This window comes from Anomaloglossus baeobatrachus, chromosome 10 (assembly GCF_048569485.1).
Source record: "Anomaloglossus baeobatrachus isolate aAnoBae1 chromosome 10, aAnoBae1.hap1, whole genome shotgun sequence".
Classification (NCBI taxonomy): Eukaryota; Metazoa; Chordata; class Amphibia; order Anura; family Aromobatidae; genus Anomaloglossus; species Anomaloglossus baeobatrachus.
The window spans coordinates 209,504,916-209,524,898 of record NC_134362.1 but is presented as its reverse complement, the minus strand read 5'-3'; the positions used below and the strand labels follow the sequence as shown (position 1 = coordinate 209,524,898).

Below are 19,983 nucleotides of genomic sequence, written 5' to 3'. Positions count from 1 at the left end.
GTTATATGAGGCGCCGCTGGAGGTTACAGGCGGCTGTTATATGAGGGGTCGCTGGAGATTACAGGCGGCTGTTATATGAGGGGGTCACTGGAGATTACAGGCGGCTGTTGTATGAGGGGTCACTGGAGGTTACAGGCGGCTGTTATATAAGGGGGTCACTGGAGGTTACAGGCGGCTGTTATATGAGGGGTCACTGGAGGTTACAGGTGGCTGCTATACGAGGGGTCACTGGAGGTTACAGGTGGCCGTTATATGAGGGGTCACTGGAGATTACAGGCGGCTTTTATATGAGGGGTCACTGGAAGTTACAGGCGGCTGTAATATGAGGGGTCACTGGAGGTTACAGGCGGCTGTTATATGAGGGGTCACTGGAGATTACAGGTGGCTGTTATATGAGGGGTCACTGGAGGTTACAGGTGGCTCTTATATGAGGGGCCACTGGGGGTTACAGGTGGCTGTTATATGAGGGGTCGCTTTAGATTACAGGCGGCTGTTGTATGAGGGGTCACTGGAGGTTACAGGCGGCTGTAATATGAAGGGTCACTGGAGGTTACAGGCGGCTGTTATATGAGGGGTCACTGGAGGTTACAGGCGGCTGATATATGAGGCGTCACTGGAGATTACAGGCGGCTTTTATATGAGGGGCTGCTGGAGGTTACAGGCGGCTGTTATATGAGGGGTCACTAGAAGTTACAGGTGGCTGTTATATGAGGGGTCACTGAAAGTTACAGGCGGCTTTTATATGAGGGGTCACTGGAAGTTACAGGCGGCTGTTGTATGAGGGGCTGCTGGAGGTTACAGGCGGCTGTTATATGAGGCGCCGCTGGAGGTTACAGGCGGCTGTTATATGAGGGGGTCACTGGAGATTACAGGCGGCTGTTGTATGAGGGGTCACTGGAGGTTACAGGCAGCTGTTATATGAGGGGTCCCTGGATGTTACAGGCGGCTGTTATATGAGTGGTCGCTGTAGGTTACAGGCGGCTGTTATATGTGGGTCGCTGTAGGTTACAGGCGGCTGTTATAGGAGGGGTCACTGGAGGTTACAGGCGGCTGTTATATGAGGGGTCACTGGAGGTTACAGGTGGTCGTTATATGAGGGGTCACTGGAGGTTACAGGCGGCTGCTGTACGAGGGGTCACTGGAGATTACAGGCGGCTGTAATATGAGGGGTCACTGGAGGTTACAGGCGGCTGTTATATGAGAGGTCACTGGAGATTACAGGCGGCTGTTATATGAGGGGTCACTGGAGGTTACAGGTGGCTGTTATATGAGGGGTCGCTGGAGATTACAGGCGGCTGTTGTATGAGGGGTCACTGGAGGTTACAGGCGGCTGTAATATGAAGGGTCACTGGAGGTTGCAGGCGACTGTTATATGAGGGGTCACTGGAGGTTACAGGCGGCTGTTATATGAGGGGTCACTGGAGATTACAGGTGGCTGTTATATGTGGGGTTGCTGGAGGTTACAGGCGGCTGTTATATGAGGGGTCACTGAAAGTTACAGGCGGCTGTAATATGAGGGGTCACTAGAGGTTACAGGTGGCTGTTTCATGAGGGGTCACTGAAAGTTACAGGCGGCTTTTATATGAGGGGTCACTGGAAGTTACAGGCGGCTGTTGTATGAGGGGCCGCTGGAGGTTACAGGCGGCTGTTATATGAGGGGTTGCTGGAGATTACAGGCGGCTGTTATATGAGGGGGTCACTGGAGATTACAGGCGGCTGTTGTATGAGGGGTCACTGGAGGTTACAGGCGGCTGTTATATGAGGGGTCACTGGAGGTTACAGGTGGCTGCTATACGAGGGGTCACTGGAGGTTACAGGTGGCCGTTATATGAGGGATCACTGGAGGTTACAGGCGGCTGCTGTACGAGGGGTCACTGGAGATTACAGGCGGTTTTTATATGAGGGGTCACTGGAAGTTACAGGCGGCTGTTGTATGAGGGGTCACTGGAGGTTACAGGCGGCTGTTATATGAGGGATCACTGGAGATTACAGGCGGCTGTTATATGAGGGGTCACTGGAAGTTACAGGTGGCTCTTATATGAGGGGTCACTGGAGGTTACAGGTGGCTGTTACATGAGTGGTCGCTGGAGATTACAGGCGGCTGTTGTATGAGGGGTCACTGGAGGTTACAGGCGGCTGTAATATGAAGGGTCACTGGAGGTTACAGGCGGCTGTTATATGAGGCGTCACTGGAGATTACAGGTGGCTTTTATATGAGGGGTCGCTAGAGGTTACAGACGGCTGTTATATGAGGAGTCACTGGAGGTTACAGGCGGCTATTATATGAGGGGTCACTGGAGATTACAGGCGGCTGTTGTATGAGGGGTCACTGAAAGTTACAGGCGGCTGTAATATGAGGGGTCACTAGAGGTTACAGGTGGCTGTTATATGAGGGGTCACTGAAAGTTACAGGCGGCTTTTATATGAGGGGTCACTGGAAGTTACAGGCGGCTGTTGTATGAGGGGCCGCTGGAGGTTACAGGCGGCTGTTATATAAGGGGTCGCTGGAGATTACAGGCGGCTGTTGTATGAGGGGTCAATGGAGGTTACAGGCGGCTGTTATATGAGGGGTCACTGAAAGTTACAGGCGGCTTTTATATGAGGGGTCACTGGAAGTTACAGGTGGCCGTTATATGAGGGGTCGCTGGAGATTACAGGCGGCTGCTATACGAGGGGTCACTGGAGATTGCAGGCGGCTTTTATATGAGGGGTCACTGTAAGTTACAGGCGGCTGTTATATGAGGGGTCGCTGTAGGTTACAGGCGGCTGGTATATGAAGGTCGCTGTAGGTTTCAGGCGGCTGTTATAGGAATGGTCACTGGAGATTACAGGCGGCTTTTATATGCGGGGTCACTGGAGGTTACAGGCGGCTGTAATATGAGGGGTCACTGGAGGTTACAGGCGGCTGTTATATGAGAGGTCACTGGAGATTACAGGCGGCTGTTATATGAGGGGTCACTGGAGGTTACAGGTGGCTGTTATATGAGGGGTCGCTGGAGATTACAGGCGGCTGTTGTATGAGGGGTCACTGGAGGTTACAGGCGGCTGTAATATGAAGGGTGACTGGAGGTTACAGGCGACTGTTATATGAGGGGTCACTGGAGGTTACAGGCGGCTGTTATATGAGGGGTCACTGGAGATTACAGGTGGCTGTTATATGTGGGGTTGCTGGAGGTTACAGGCGGCTGTTATATGAGGGGTCACTGAAAGCTACAGGCGGCTGTAATATGAAGGGTCACTAGAGGTTACAGGTGGCTGTTATATGAGGGGTCACTGAAAGTTACAGGCGGCTTTTATATGAGGGGTCACTGGAAGTTACAGGCGGCTGTTGTATGAAGGGCCGCTGGAGGTTACAGGCGGCTGTTATATGAGGGGTTGCTGGAGATTACAGGCGGCTGTTATATGAGGGGGTCACTGGAGATTACAGGCGGCTGTTGTATGAGGGGTCACTGGAGGTTACAGGCGGCTGTTATATGAGGGGTCACTGGAGGTTACAGGTGGCTGCTATACGAGGGGTCACTGGAGGTTACAGGTGGCCGTTATATGAGGGGTCACTGGAGGTTACAGGCGGCTGCTGTACGAGGGGTCACTGGAGATTACAGGCGGTTTTTATATGAGGGGTCACTGGAAGTTACAGGCGGCTGTAATATGAGGGGTCACTGGAGGTTACAGGCGGCTGTTATATGAGGGATCACTGGAGATTACAGGCGGCTGTTATATGAGGGGTCACTGGAAGTTACAGGTGGCTCTTATATGAGGGGTCACTGGAGGTTACAGGTGGCTGTTACATGAGTGGTCGCTGGAGATTACAGGCGGCTGTTGTATGAGGGGTCACTGGAGGTTACAGGCGGCTGTTATATGAGGCGCCGCTGGAGGTTACAGGCGGCTGTTATATGAGGGGTCGCTGGAGATTACAGGCGGCTGTTATATGAGGGGGTCACTGGAGATTACAGGCGGCTGTTGTATGAGGGGTCACTGGAGGTTACAGGCGGCTGTTATATAAGGGGGTCACTGGAGGTTACAGGCGGCTGTTATATGAGGGGTCACTGGAGGTTACAGGTGGCTGCTATACGAGGGGTCACTGGAGGTTACAGGTGGCCGTTATATGAGGGGTCACTGGAGATTACAGGCGGCTTTTATATGAGGGGTCACTGGAAGTTACAGGCGGCTGTAATATGAGGGGTCACTGGAGGTTACAGGCGGCTGTTATATGAGGGGTCACTGGAGATTACAGGTGGCTGTTATATGAGGGGTCACTGGAGGTTACAGGTGGCTCTTATATGAGGGGTCACTGGGGGTTACAGGTGGCTGTTATATGAGGGGTCGCTTTAGATTACAGGCGGCTGTTGTATGAGGGGTCACTGGAGGTTACAGGCGGCTGTAATATGAAGGGTCACTGGAGGTTACAGGCGGCTGTTATATGAGGGGTCACTGGAGGTTACAGGCGGCTGATATATGAGGCGTCACTGGAGATTACAGGCGGCTTTTATATGAGGGGCTGCTGGAGGTTACAGGCGGCTGTTATATGAGGGGTCACTAGAAGTTACAGGTGGCTGTTATATGAGGGGTCACTGAAAGTTACAGGCGGCTTTTATATGAGGGGTCACTGGAAGTTACAGGCGGCTGTTGTATGAGGGGCTGCTGGAGGTTACAGGCGGCTGTTATATGAGGCGCCGCTGGAGGTTACAGGCGGCTGTTATATGAGGGGGTCACTGGAGATTACAGGCGGCTGTTGTATGAGGGGTCACTGGAGGTTACAGGCAGCTGTTATATGAGGGGTCCCTGGATGTTACAGGCGGCTGTTATATGAGTGGTCGCTGTAGGTTACAGGCGGCTGTTATATGTGGGTCGCTGTAGGTTACAGGCGGCTGTTATAGGAGGGGTCACTGGAGGTTACAGGCGGCTGTTATATGAGGGGTCACTGGAGGTTACAGGTGGTCGTTATATGAGGGGTCACTGGAGGTTACAGGCGGCTGCTGTACGAGGGGTCACTGGAGATTACAGGCGGCTGTAATATGAGGGGTCACTGGAGGTTACAGGCGGCTGTTATATGAGAGGTCACTGGAGATTACAGGCGGCTGTTATATGAGGGGTCACTGGAGGTTACAGGTGGCTGTTATATGAGGGGTCGCTGGAGATTACAGGCGGCTGTTGTATGAGGGGTCACTGGAGGTTACAGGCGGCTGTAATATGAAGGGTCACTGGAGGTTGCAGGCGACTGTTATATGAGGGGTCACTGGAGGTTACAGGCGGCTGTTATATGAGGGGTCACTGGAGATTACAGGTGGCTGTTATATGTGGGGTTGCTGGAGGTTACAGGCGGCTGTTATATGAGGGGTCACTGAAAGTTACAGGCGGCTGTAATATGAGGGGTCACTAGAGGTTACAGGTGGCTGTTTCATGAGGGGTCACTGAAAGTTACAGGCGGCTTTTATATGAGGGGTCACTGGAAGTTACAGGCGGCTGTTGTATGAGGGGCCGCTGGAGGTTACAGGCGGCTGTTATATGAGGGGTTGCTGGAGATTACAGGCGGCTGTTATATGAGGGGGTCACTGGAGATTACAGGCGGCTGTTGTATGAGGGGTCACTGGAGGTTACAGGCGGCTGTTATATGAGGGGTCACTGGAGGTTACAGGTGGCTGCTATACGAGGGGTCACTGGAGGTTACAGGTGGCCGTTATATGAGGGATCACTGGAGGTTACAGGCGGCTGCTGTACGAGGGGTCACTGGAGATTACAGGCGGTTTTTATATGAGGGGTCACTGGAAGTTACAGGCGGCTGTTGTATGAGGGGTCACTGGAGGTTACAGGCGGCTGTTATATGAGGGATCACTGGAGATTACAGGCGGCTGTTATATGAGGGGTCACTGGAAGTTACAGGTGGCTCTTATATGAGGGGTCACTGGAGGTTACAGGTGGCTGTTACATGAGTGGTCGCTGGAGATTACAGGCGGCTGTTGTATGAGGGGTCACTGGAGGTTACAGGCGGCTGTAATATGAAGGGTCACTGGAGGTTACAGGCGGCTGTTATATGAGGCGTCACTGGAGATTACAGGTGGCTTTTATATGAGGGGTCGCTAGAGGTTACAGACGGCTGTTATATGAGGAGTCACTGGAGGTTACAGGCGGCTATTATATGAGGGGTCACTGGAGATTACAGGCGGCTGTTGTATGAGGGGTCACTGAAAGTTACAGGCGGCTGTAATATGAGGGGTCACTAGAGGTTACAGGTGGCTGTTATATGAGGGGTCACTGAAAGTTACAGGCGGCTTTTATATGAGGGGTCACTGGAAGTTACAGGCGGCTGTTGTATGAGGGGCCGCTGGAGGTTACAGGCGGCTGTTATATAAGGGGTCGCTGGAGATTACAGGCGGCTGTTGTATGAGGGGTCAATGGAGGTTACAGGCGGCTGTTATATGAGGGGTCACTGAAAGTTACAGGCGGCTTTTATATGAGGGGTCACTGGAAGTTACAGGTGGCCGTTATATGAGGGGTCGCTGGAGATTACAGGCGGCTGCTATACGAGGGGTCACTGGAGATTGCAGGCGGCTTTTATATGAGGGGTCACTGTAAGTTACAGGCGGCTGTTATATGAGGGGTCGCTGTAGGTTACAGGCGGCTGGTATATGAAGGTCGCTGTAGGTTTCAGGCGGCTGTTATAGGAATGGTCACTGGAGATTACAGGCGGCTTTTATATGCGGGGTCACTGGAGGTTACAGGCGGCTGTAATATGAGGGGTCACTGGAGGTTACAGGCGGCTGTTATATGAGAGGTCACTGGAGATTACAGGCGGCTGTTATATGAGGGGTCACTGGAGGTTACAGGTGGCTGTTATATGAGGGGTCGCTGGAGATTACAGGCGGCTGTTGTATGAGGGGTCACTGGAGGTTACAGGCGGCTGTAATATGAAGGGTCACTGGAGGTTACAGGCGACTGTTATATGAGGGGTCACTGGAGGTTACAGGCGGCTGTTATATGAGGGGTCACTGGAGATTACAGGTGGCTGTTATATGTGGGGTTGCTGGAGGTTACAGGCGGCTGTTATATGAGGGGTCACTGAAAGCTACAGGCGGCTGTAATATGAGGGGTCACTAGAGGTTACAGGTGGCTGTTATATGAGGGGTCACTGAAAGTTACAGGCGGCTTTTATATGAGGGGTCACTGGAAGTTACAGGCGGCTGTTGTATGAAGGGCCGCTGGAGGTTACAGGCGGCTGTTATATGAGGGGTTGCTGGAGATTACAGGCGGCTGTTATATGAGGGGGTCACTGGAGATTACAGGCGGCTGTTGTATGAGGGGTCACTGGAGGTTACAGGCGGCTGTTATATGAGGGGTCACTGGAGGTTACAGGTGGCTGCTATACGAGGGGTCACTGGAGGTTACAGGTGGCCGTTATATGAGGGGTCACTGGAGGTTACAGGCGGCTGCTGTACGAGGGGTCACTGGAGATTACAGGCGGTTTTTATATGAGGGGTCACTGGAAGTTACAGGCGGCTGTAATATGAGGGGTCACTGGAGGTTACAGGCGGCTGTTATATGAGGGATCACTGGAGATTACAGGCGGCTGTTATATGAGGGGTCACTGGAAGTTACAGGTGGCTCTTATATGAGGGGTCACTGGAGGTTACAGGTGGCTGTTACATGAGTGGTCGCTGGAGATTACAGGCGGCTGTTGTATGAGGGGTCACTGGAGGTTACAGGCGGCTGTAATATGAAGGGTCACTGGAGGTTACAGGCGGCTGTTATATGAGGCGTCACTGGAGATTACAGGTGGCTTTTATATGAGGGGCTGCTGGAGGTTACAGGCGGCTGTTATATGAGGGGTCGCTGGAGGTTACAGGCGGCTGTTATATGAGGCGTCACTAGAGATTACAGGCGGCTGTTGTATGAGGGGTCACTGAAAGTTACAGGCGGCTGTAATATGAGGGGTCGCTAGAGGTTACAGACGGCTGTTATATGAGGAGTCACTGGAGGTTACAGGCGGCTGTTATATGAGGGGTCACTGGAGATTACAGGCGGCTGTTGTATGAGGGGTCACTGAAAGTTACAGGCGGCTGTAATATGAGGGGTCACTAGAGGTTACAGGTGGCTGTTATATGAGGGGTCACTGAAAGTTACAGGCGGCTTTTATATGAGGGGTCACTGGAAGTTACAGGCGGCTGTTGTATGAGGGGCCGCTGGAGGTTACAGGCGGCTGTTATATAAGGGGTCGTTGGAGATTACAGGCGGCTGTTGTATGAGGGGTCAATGGAGGTTACAGGTGGCTGTTATATGAGGGGTCACTGGAGGTTACAGGCAGCTGTTATATGAGGGGTCACTGGAGGTTACAGGCGGCTGTTATATGAGGGGTCACTGGAGATTACAGGCGGCTTTTTTATGAGGGGTCACTGGAAGTTACAGGCGGCTGTAATATGAGGGGTCACTGGAGATTACAGGCAGCTGTTATATGAGGGGCCGCTGGAGGTTACAGGCTGCTGTTATATGAGGGGTCACTGGAGGTTACAGGTGGCTCTTATATGAGGGGTCACTGGAGGTTACAGGTGGCTGTTATATGAGGGGTCACTGAAAGGGTCACTGGAGGTTACAGGCGGCTGTTATATGAGGGGTTACCAGAGGTTACAGGCGGCTTTTATATGAGGGGGCTGCTGGAGTTTACAGGCGGCTGTTATATGAGGGGTCGCTGGAGGTTACAAGCGGCTGTTGTATGAGGAGTCCCTAGAGGTTACAGGCGGCTGTTATGAGGGGTCACTGGAGGTTACAGGCGGCTGTAATGTGAGGGGTCACTGGAGGTTACAGGCAGCTGTTATATGAGGGGCCGCTGGAGGTTACAGGCGGCTGTTATATGAGGGGCTGCTGGAGGTTACAGGCGGCTGTAATATGAGGGGTCACTGGAAGTTACAAGCGGCTGTAATATGAGGGGTCACTGGAAGTTACAGGCGGCTGTAATATGAGGGGTCACTGGAGTTTACAGGCGGCTGTTATATGAGTGGTCACTGGAGGTTACAGGCGGCTGTTGTATGAGGGGCCGCTGGATGTTACAGGCGGCTGTTATATGAGGGGTCACTGGAGGTTACAGGCGGCTGTTGTATGAGGGGTCACTAGAGGTTACAGGCGGCTGTTGTATGAGGGGCCGCTGGAGGTTACAGGCGGCTGTTGTATGAGGGGTCGCTGGAGATTACAGGCGGCTGTTATATGAGGGGTCGCTGGAGATTCTAGGCGGCTGTTGTATGAGGGGTCACTGGAGGTTACAGGCGGCTGTTATATGAGGGGTCGCTGGAGATTACAGGCGGCTGTTATGAGGGGTCACTGGAGGTTACAGGCGGTTGCTTTACGAGGGGTCACTGGAGATTACAGGTGGCTTTTATATGAGGGGTCACTGGAAGTTATAGGCGGCTGTAATATGAGGAGTCACTGGAGGTTACAGGCGGCTGTTATATGAGGGGTCACTGGAGATTACAGACAGCTGTTATATGAGGGGTCACTGGAGGTTACAGGGGGCTGTAATATGAAGGGTCACTGGAGGTTACAGGCGGCTGTTATATGAGGGGTTACCAGAGGTTACAGGCGGCTTTTATATGAGGGGGCTGCTGGAGTTTACAGGCGGCTGTTATATGAGGGGTCGCTGGAGGTTACAAGCGGCTGTTGTATGAGGAGTCCCTAGAGGTTACAGGCGGCTTTTATATGAGGGGGCTGCTGGAGTTTACAGGTGGCTGTTATATGAGGGGTCACTGGAGGTTACAGGCGGCTGTAATGTGAGGGGTCACTGGAGGTTACAGGCAGCTGTTATATGATGGGCCGCTGGAGGTTACAGGCGGCTGTTATATGAGGGGCTGCTGGAGGTTACAGGCGGCTGTAATATGAGGGGTCACTGGAAGTTACAAGCGGCTGTAATATGAGGGGTCACTGGAAGTTACAGGCGGCTGTAATATGAGGGGTCACTGGAGTTTACAGGCGGCTGTTATATGAGGGGTCACTGGAGGTTACAGGCGGCTGTTGTATTAGGGGCCGCTGGATGTTACAGGCGGCTGTTATATGAGGGGTCACTGGAGTTTACAGGCGGCTGTTGTATGAGGGGTCACTAGAGGTTACAGGCGGCTGTTATATGAGGGGTCACTGGAGATTACAGGCGGCTGTTATATGAGGGGTCGCTGGAGGTTACAAGTGGCTGTTGTATGAGGGGTCGCTGGAGGTTACAAGTGGCTGTTGTATGAGGGGTCACTGGAGGTTACAGGTGGCTGTTATATGAGGGGTCACTGAAAGGGTCACTGGAGGTTACAGGCGGCTGTTATATGAGGGGTTACCAGAGGTTACAGGCGGCTTTTATATGAGGGGGCTGCTGGAGTTTACAGGCGGCTGTTATATGAGGGGTCGCTGGAGGTTACAAGCGGCTGTTGTATGAGGAGTCCCTAGAGGTTACAGGCAGCTGTTATGAGGGGTCACTGGAGGTTACAGGCAGCTGTTATATGAGGGGCCGCTGGAGGTTACAGGCGGCTGTTATATGAGGGGCTGCTGGAGGTTACAGGCGGCTGTAATATGAGGGGTCACTGGAAGTTACAAGCGGCTGTAATATGAGGGGTCACTGGAAGTTACAGGCGGCTGTAATATGAGGAGTCACTGGAGTTTACAGGCGGCTGTTATATGAGTGGTCACTGGAGGTTACAGGCGGCTGTTGTATGAGGGGCCGCTGGATGTTACAGGCGGCTGTTATATGAGGGGTCACTGGAGGTTACAGGCGGCTGTTGTATGAGGGGTCACTAGAGGTTACAGGCGGCTGTTGTATGAGGGGCCGCTGGAGGTTACGGGCGGCTGTTGTATGAGGGGTCGCTGGAGATTACAGGCGGCTGTTATATGAGGGGTCGCTGGAGATTCTAGGCGGCTGTTGTATGAGGGGTCACTGGAGGTTACAGGCGGCTGTTATATGAGGGGTCGCTGGAGATTACAGGCGGCTGTTATGAGGGGTCACTGGAGGTTACAGGCGGTTGCTTTACGAGGGGTCACTGGAGATTACAGGTGGCTTTTATATGAGGGGTCACTGGAAGTTATAGGCGGCTGTAATATGAGGAGTCACTGGAGGTTACAGGCGGCTGTTATATGAGGGGTCACTGGAGATTACAGACAGCTGTTATATGAGGGGTCACTGGAGGTTACAGGTGGCTCTTATATGAGGGGTCACTGGAGGTTACAGGTGGCTGTTATATGAGGGGTCACTGAAAGTTACAGGGGGCTGTAATATGAAGGGTCACTGGAGGTTACAGGCGGCTGTTATATGAGGGGTTACCAGAGGTTACAGGCGGCTTTTATATGAGGGGGCTGCTGGAGTTTACAGGCGGCTGTTATATGAGGGGTCGCTGGAGGTTACAAGCGGCTGTTGTATGAGGAGTCCCTAGAGGTTACAGGCGGCTTTTATATGAGGGGGCTGCTGGAGTTTACAGGTGGCTGTTATATGAGGAGTCACTGGAGGTTACAGGCGGCTGTAATGTGAGGGGTCACTGGAGGTTACAGGCAGCTGTTATATGATGGGCCGCTGGAGGTTACAGGCGGCTGTTATATGAGGGGCTGCTGGAGGTTACAGGCGGCTGTAATATGAGGGGTCACTGGAAGTTACAAGCGGCTGTAATATGAGGGGTCACTGGAAGTTACAGGCGGCTGTAATATGAGGGGTCACTGGAGTTTACAGGCGGCTGTTATATGAGGGGTCACTGGAGGTTACAGGCGGCTGTTGTATTAGGGGCCGCTGGATGTTACAGGCGGCTGTTATATGAGGGGTCACTGGAGTTTACAGGCGGCTGTTGTATGAGGGGTCACTAGAGGTTACAGGCGGCTGTTATATGAGGGGTCACTGGAGATTACAGGCGGCTGTTATATGAGGGGTCGCTGGAGGTTACAAGTGGCTGTTGTATGAGGGGTCGCTGGAGGTTACAAGTGGCTGTTGTATGAGGGGTTACTAGAGGTTACAGGTGGCTCTTATATGAGGGGTCACTGAAAGTTACAGGCGGCTGTTATATGAGGGGTCACTGGAGATTACAGGCGGCTTTTATATGAGGGGTCACTGGAGGTTACAGGCGGCTGTTATATGAGGGGCCGCTAGAGGTTACTGGCGGCTGCTATAGGAGGAGTCACTGGAGGTTACAAGCTGCTGTAATATGAGGGGTCGCTGGAGGTTACAGGCGGCTGTTGTATGAGGGGTCACTAGAGGTTACAGGTGGCTGCTATAGGAGGAGTCACTGGAGGTTACAGGCGGCTGTTATATGAGAGGTCACTGGAGGTTACAGGCGGCTGTTATATGAGGGGTCACTGGAGATTACAGGCAGCTGTTATATGAGGGGCCGCTGGAGGTTACAGGCTGCTGTTATATGAGGGGTCACTGGAGGTTACAGGCGGCTGTTATATGAGGGGCCGCTAGAGGTTACAGGCGGCTGTTATATGAGGGATCGCTGGAGGTTACAGGCAGCTGTTATGAGGGGTCACTGGAGGTTTCAGGCGTCTGTTATATGAGGGGCTGCTGGAGGTTACAGGCGGCTGTAATATGAGGGGTCACTGGAAGTTACAGGCGGCTGTTATATGAGGGGTCACTGAAAGTTACAGCCGGCTGTTATATGAGGGGTCACTGGAGATTACAGGCAGCTGTTATATGAGGGGTCACTGGAGATTACAGGCGGCTTTTATATGAGGGGCTGCTGGTGTTTACAGGCGGCTGGTATATGAGGGGTCACTGGAGGTTACAGGCGGCTGTTGTATGAGGGGTCACTAGAGGTTACAGGTGGCTGCTATTGGAGGAGTCACTGGAGGTTACAGGCGGCTGTTATATGAGAGGTCACTGGAGGTTACAGGCGGCTGTTGTATGAGGGGTCACTAGAGGTTACAGGTGGCTGCTATTGGAGGAGTCACTGGAGGTTACAGGCGGCTGTTATATGAGAGGTCACTGGAGGTTACAGGCGGCTGTTATATGAGGGGTCACTGGAGGTTACAGGCAGCTGTTATATGAGGGGTCACTGGAGGTTTCAGGCGGCTGCTATATGAGGGGTCACTGGAGATTACAGGCGGTTTTTATATGAGGGGTCACTGGAAGTTTCAGGCGGCTGTAATATGAGGGGTCACTGGAAGTTACAGGCGGCTGTAATATGAGGGGTCACTGGAGTTTACAGGAGGCTGTTATATGAGGGGTCACTGGAGGTTACAGGCGGCTGTTATGAGGGGTCACTGGAGGTTACAGGTGGCTGTTGTATGAGGGGTCACTAGAGGTTACAGGCGGCTGTTATATGATGGGTCACTGGAGGTTACAGGTGGGTGTTATATGAGGTGTCACTGGAGATTACAGGCGGCTTTTATATGAGGGGGCTGCTGGAGTTTACAGGCGGCTGTTATATGAGGGGTCGCTGGAGGTTACAAGTGGCTGTTGTATGAGGGGTCACTAGAGGTTACAGGTGGCTCTTATATGAGGGGTCACTGAAAGTTACAGGCGGCTGTTATATGAGGGGTCACTGGAGGTTACAGGCGGCTGTTATATGAGGCGTCACTGGAGATTACAGGCGGCTTTTATATGAGGGGCCGCTAGAGGTTACAGGCGGCTGTTATATGAGGGATCGCTGGAAGTTACAGGCGGCTGTTATATGAGGGGTCACTGAAAGTTACAGCCGGCTGTTATATGAGGGGTCACTGGAGATTACAGGCAGCTGTTATATGAGGGGTCACTGGAGATTACAGGCGGCTTTTATATGAGGGGCTGCTGGTGTTTACAGGCAGCTGGTATATGAGGGGTTGCTGGAGGTTACAAGCTGCTGTAATATGAGGGGTCGCTGGAGGTTACAGGCGGCTGTTGTATGAGGGGTCACTAGAGGTTACAGGTGGCTGCTATAGGAGGAGTCACTGGAGGTTACAGGCGGCTGTTATATGAGAGGTCACTGGAGGTTACAGGCGGCTGTTATACGAGGGGTCACTGGAGGTTACAGGTGGCTGTTATATGAGGGGTCACTGGAGGTTACAGGCAGCTGTTATATGAGGGGTCACTGGAGGTTACAGGCGGCTGCTATATTAGGGGTCACTGGAGATTACAGGCGGCTTTTTTATGAGGGGTCACTGGAAGTTACAGGCGGCTGTAATATGAGGGGTCACTGGAAATTACAGGCAGCTGTTATATGAGGGGCCGCTGGAGGTTACAGGCTGCTGTTATATGAGGGGTCACTGGAGGTTACAGGCGGCTGTTATATGAGGAGTCACTGGAGGTTACAGGCGGCTGTTTTATGAGGGGCCGCTAGAGGTTACAGGCGGCTGTTATATGAGGGATCGCTGGAGGTTACAGGCAGCTGTTATATGAGGGGCTGCTGGAGGTTACAGGCGGCTGTAATATGAGGCGTCACTGGAAGTTACAGGCGGCTGTTATATGAGGGGTCACTGGAGATTACAGGCAGCTGTTATATGAGGGGTCACTGGAGATAACAGGCGGCTGCTATTGGAGGAGTCACTGGAGGTTACAGGCGGCTATTATATGAGAGGTCACTGGAGGTTACAGGCGGCTGTTATACGAGGGGTCACTGGAGGTTACAGGTGGCTGTTATATGAGGGGTCGCTGGAGATTACAGGCGGCTGTTATATGAGAGGTCACTGGAGGTTACAGGCAGCTGTTAGATGAGGGGTCACTGGAGGTTACAGGCGGCTGCTATATGAGGGGTCACTGGAGATTACAGGCGGCTTTTATATGAGGGGTCACTGGAATTTACAGGCGGCTGTAATATGAGGGGTCACTGGAGATTACAGGCCGCTGTTATATGAGGGGCTGCTGGAGGTTACAGGCGGCTGTTATATGAGGGGTCACTGGAGGTTACAGGCGGCTGTTATATGAGGAGTCACTGGAGGTTACAGGCGGCTGTTATATGAGGGGTCACTGGAGGTTACAGGCGGCTGTTATATGAGGGGTCACTGGAGGTTACAGGTGGCTGTAATATGAAGGGTCACTGGAGATTACAGGTGGATGTTATATGAGGGGTCACTGGAGGTTACAGGCGGCTGTAATATGAAGGGTCTCTGGAGGTTACAGGCGGCTGTTATATGAGGCGTCACTGGAGATTACAGGCGGCTGCTATAGGAGAGGTCACTGGAGGTTACAGGCGGCTGTAATATGAGGGGTCACTGGAGGTTACAGGCGGCGCGGTTGTTATATGAGGCGTCACTGGAGATTACAGGCGGCTTTTATATGAGGGGGCTGCTGGAGTTTACAGGCGGATGTAATATGAGGGGTCGCTGGAGGTTACAAGCGGCTGTAATATGAGGGGTCGCTGGAGGTTACAGGCGGCTGTTATATGAGAGGTCACTGGAGGTTACAGGCGGCTGTTGTATGAGGGGTCACTAGAGGTTACAGGTGGCTGCTATAGTAGGGGTCACTGGAGGTTACAGGCGGCTGTAATATGAGGGGTCACTGGAGGTTTCAGGAGGCTGTTATATGAGGGGCCGCTGGACGTTACAGGCGGTTGTAATATGAGGGGTCACTGGAGGTTACAGGCGGCTGTAATATGAGGGGTCACTGGAGGTTACAGGCGGCTGTTATATGAGAGGTCACTGGAGGTTACAGGTGGCTGTTGTTTGAGGGGTCACTACAGGTTACAGGTGGCTGCTATGGGAGGGGTCACTGGAGGTTACAGGCGGCTGTAATATGAGGGGTCACTGGAGGTTACAGGTGGCTGTAATATGAGGGGTCACTGGAGGTTACAGGCGGCTGTTATATGAGAGGTCACTGGAGGTTACAGGCGGCTGTTATATGAGGGGTCACTGGAGGTTACAGGCGGCGCGGCTGTTATATGAGGCGTCACTGGAGATTACTGGCGGCTTTTATATGAGGGGGCTGCTGGAGTTTACAGGCGGCTGTAATATGAGGGGTCACTGGAAGTTACAGCCAGCTGTTATATGAGAGGTCACTCGAGGTTACAGGCGGCTGTTGTATGAGGGGTCACTAGAGGTTACAGGCGGCTGCTATAGGAGGGGTCACTGGAGGTTACAGGCGGCTGTTATATGAGGGGTCACTGGAGGTTACAGGTGGCTGTTATACGAGGGGTCACTGGAGATTACAGGCGGCTTTTATATGAGGGGTCACTGGAAGTTACAGGCGGCTGTTACATGAGGGGTCACTGGAGCTTACAGGCGGCTTTTATCTGAGGGGTGACTGGATGTTACAGGCGGCTGTAATATGAGGGGTCACTGGAGGTTACAGGCGGCTGTAATATGAAGGGTCACTGGAGGTTACAGGCGGCTGTTATATGAGGCGTCACTGGAGATTACAGGCGGCTGCTATAGGAGGGGTCACTGGAGGTTACAGGCGGCTGTTATATGAGGGGGTCACTGGAGGTTACAGGCGGCTGTTATATGAGGCGTCACTGGAGATTACAGGTGGCTTTTATATGAGGGGGCTGCTGGAGTTTACAGGCGGCTGTTATATGAGGGGTCACTGGAGGTTACAGGCGGCTGTTATATGAGGGGCCGCTGGAGGTTACAGGCGGCTGTTATATGAGAGGTCACTGGAGGTTACAGGCGGCTGTAATATGAGGGGTCACTGGAGGTTACAGGCGGCTGTTGTATGACGTTTCACTAGAGTTTAAAGGTGGCTGCTATAGGAGGGGTCACTGGAGGTTACAGGCGGTTGTAATATGAGGGGTCACTGGAGGTTACAGGCGGCTGTTATATGAGGGGTCACTGGAGGTTACAGGCGGCTGTTAAATGAGAGGTCACTGGAGGTTACAGGCGGCTGTTATATGAGGGGCCGCTGGAGGTTACAGGCGGCTGTTATATGAGAGGTCACTGGAGGTTACAGGCGGCTGTAATATGAGGGGTCACTGGAGGTTACAGGCGGCTGTTGTATGACGTTTCACTAGAGTTTAAAGGTGGCTGCTATAGGAGGGGTCACTGGAGGTTACAGGCGGTTGTAATATGAGGGGTCACTGGAGGTTACAGGCGGCTGTTATATGAGGGGTCACTGGAGGTTACAGGCGGCTGTTAAATGAGAGGTCACTGGAGGTTACAGGCGGCTGTTGTATGAGGGGTCACTAGAGGTTACAGGTGGCTGCTATAGGAGCGGTCACTGGAGGTTACAGGCGGCTGTTATATGAGGGGTCACTGGAGGTTACCGGTGGCTGTTATACGAGGGGTCACTGGAGGTTATGGGCAACTGAGGGTTCCGGTCGGGGGAGGTTACAGGCTGCTGCGGGATCTGGACTGTGGAGGTTACAGTCAGCTGTGGGGGAGGTTACAGGCGGCTGAGGGGTTCAGATGGGGGAAGTTACAAGCGGCTGAGGGGTCTGGAAGGGAGAGGCTACAGGCGGCGGCTGCGGGGTCCGGGCGGGAGGCATTTGGACGTTTTCTTCTTTTCTTGCTGCTATTTCTCATTTATATTGATTCTAAGGGCAAAGCGGTGAGTCCCGGTGAGGAGAGTAGTCCCGGTGAGGAGAGTAGTCCCGGTGAGGAGAGTAGTCCCGGTGAGGAGGGTAGTCCCGGTGAGGAGGGTAGTCCCGGTGAGGAACGTAGTCCCGGTGAGGAGCGTAGTCCCGGTGAGGAGCGTAGTCCCGGTGAGGAGAGTAGTCCCGGTGAGGAGCGTAGTCCCGGTGAGGAGAGTAGTCCCAATGAGGAGCGTAGTCCCGGTGAGGAGTAGTCGGCGCTCTGTGACTGTAATTGCAGCAAGCGGGCGTCCATAATTTATGAGCTACAGTGTCAGCGCGGGGATAGTGTAACTGAGAAGCCTGGAATCTGTGCCGCAGCGCCCGCCACCAAAGTGATTTCATCCGGGGAGAGGGGGCAAAGAATAGTTTGCGGACCCTCAGGGGAAGGCCTGAGCCCCCGTCAGGGAGGTATCTGTGTCATGTGACCCCCTCCAGTCCCAGATTATTAGGACAGCGCCATATAATGTATAAGCCCCCCGCGGCCGGTTTATGCCGCCATCAGTGGTAACTCTCTTGTTTTCTGATTTTCCGTGTTTAGGGCTAAAGTGCCAGAGGCCAAAACATCAGAACTCGTGTGACGACATCGAGGTCATCTCAACGGAGACGCCGCCGCAGCAGGACAGCCCCGAACTGTACAGGAAAGGGACCACGCCGTCCGACGTGACGCCAGACGACAGCCCCATGAGAAGCCCCCTGTGCAGCCCCCCGTCCACCCCACCACAGCCCGCACCCAAGTCCAGGAATAAGAGCGCCCACTTCTCCCGACAGTTGTCTGTGGACGAGGACCGGGGAGGGGACATTCAGATGTTGCTGGAGGGTCGGGCCGGGGACTATGTCAGACCCAACAGCTGGGTGGAGGTCGGTGGGAGCAGAGTCGGGATGGTGGCGGGGAACCCTCTGGGACCTTGCTCCATCCCAGAAGAGCTCATGATGAAGAGCAGCGGCCACAAACACCTGGTTTCCAACCACAAGCCACGAGAGCGGTGGTCCGACACCCCGACCACCGTATCCTGGACTTCCCACAGGACCCACAACCACAGCCCGGGCGGGAACAAGCTCCTGGAGGTGGACGAGGAGAAGCTCAGCAACTACGAGATGGAGATGAAGCCGCTGAAGAGGATGGATTCTTATATGCAAGAGATTCACACCCAAAAAAGACACTACAGCAAAGCGGGGCCCCGGAGCCCGGCCGAGGGCCACCGCCTGGAGGAGCGCATGTACGGGGTCCAGAGACTGCGCTCCAAACCTCAGAACAAGGAGAACTTGCGGCCGGCAGCTGCTGCTGAGCCCACCGTGCAGAAACTGGAGACGCTGCGGTTTGGGGAGAAGGGCGAATCGCGGCTCCTGCGGCGAGATTTAACCCTTTCCCCACCACAGAAATCTTTACCTGTTGCACTAGAATCCGACGAGGAGAACACGACTGAGCTCAAACCCACGGTAAGACCCTCGCCAACCGCCAGGTGCGCAAAATGTGTGTGCTAATGAGACCCCCAAACAGTGAGGCAGCCCCCCCACCCAAAGTAACAGCACAGTGCTGCACTAGGTCTGCCTGCAGTCCCATGTAAATCACCCGCTGATCAGTATGATCTGCAACAGCCTCTGCTGTTCTACATCCACCCATGATGCTATGAACACTACATACCGCATAATACACATGTAATGTCGCACTGTAGACATATACTGCACTGCCCTGTGTACATATATCATACCGCACTGCCCCGTGTACACGTATACCGCACTGTGTACACATACACTAGAGAGCTCTGTGTACATGTATCATACCCCCTGCCCTGTGTATGTGTGTATATATATATATATATATGATATCGTACTGCCCCGTGTAGACATATACAGCACTGTGAACATATATCAAATTCCCTGCTCTGTGTATATATGTGTATATATATATCATACCGCACTGCCCCGTGTACACATATAATGCACTGTGTACACATACACTAGAGAGCTCTGTGTACATGTATCATACCCTCTGCCCTGTGTGTGTGTGTGTGTGTGTGTGTGTGTGTATATATATATAATCTCATACCATACTGCCCTGTGTAGACATATACAGCACCGTGTACATATATCATACCCCCCACCCTAAGTATTTATATCATACCGCACTGCACCATGTACACATGATACCCCTATGTACATATAGCGCTGCCCCATGTACACATATACTTCCGTGTATACATCACATAGCGCACTGTCTACATCACATACCGCACTGTCTACATCACATACCGCACTGTATACATCACATACCGCACTGTGTATACATCACATACCGCACTGTCTACATCACATACCGCACTGTCTACATCACATACCACACTGTATTCATCACATACCGCACTGTGTACAAATCACATACCGCACTGTGTACAAATCACATACCGCACTGTACACATCACATACCGCACTGTATACATCATATACCGCACTGTACACATCACATACCGCACTTTATACACATCACATACCGCACTGTACACATCACATACCGCACTGTACACATCACATACCGCACTGTACACATCACATACCGCACTGTGTA

At 53.0% G+C, this 19,983-nt stretch overlaps 1 protein-coding gene across 1 annotated transcript in view; it reads left to right on the top strand.

The window, feature by feature from the left end:
• The window catches only part of JPH3 (junctophilin 3), a 154,600-nt gene that overhangs the window by 119,069 nt on the left and 15,548 nt on the right, over positions 1-19,983 (top strand). Inside the window, exon 4 of the mRNA XM_075326227.1 lies at positions 17,959-18,857. Within this exon, the coding sequence (XP_075182342.1) occupies positions 17,959-18,857 (899 nt within the window). The remainder of the gene's footprint in view (positions 1-17,958; positions 18,858-19,983) is intronic.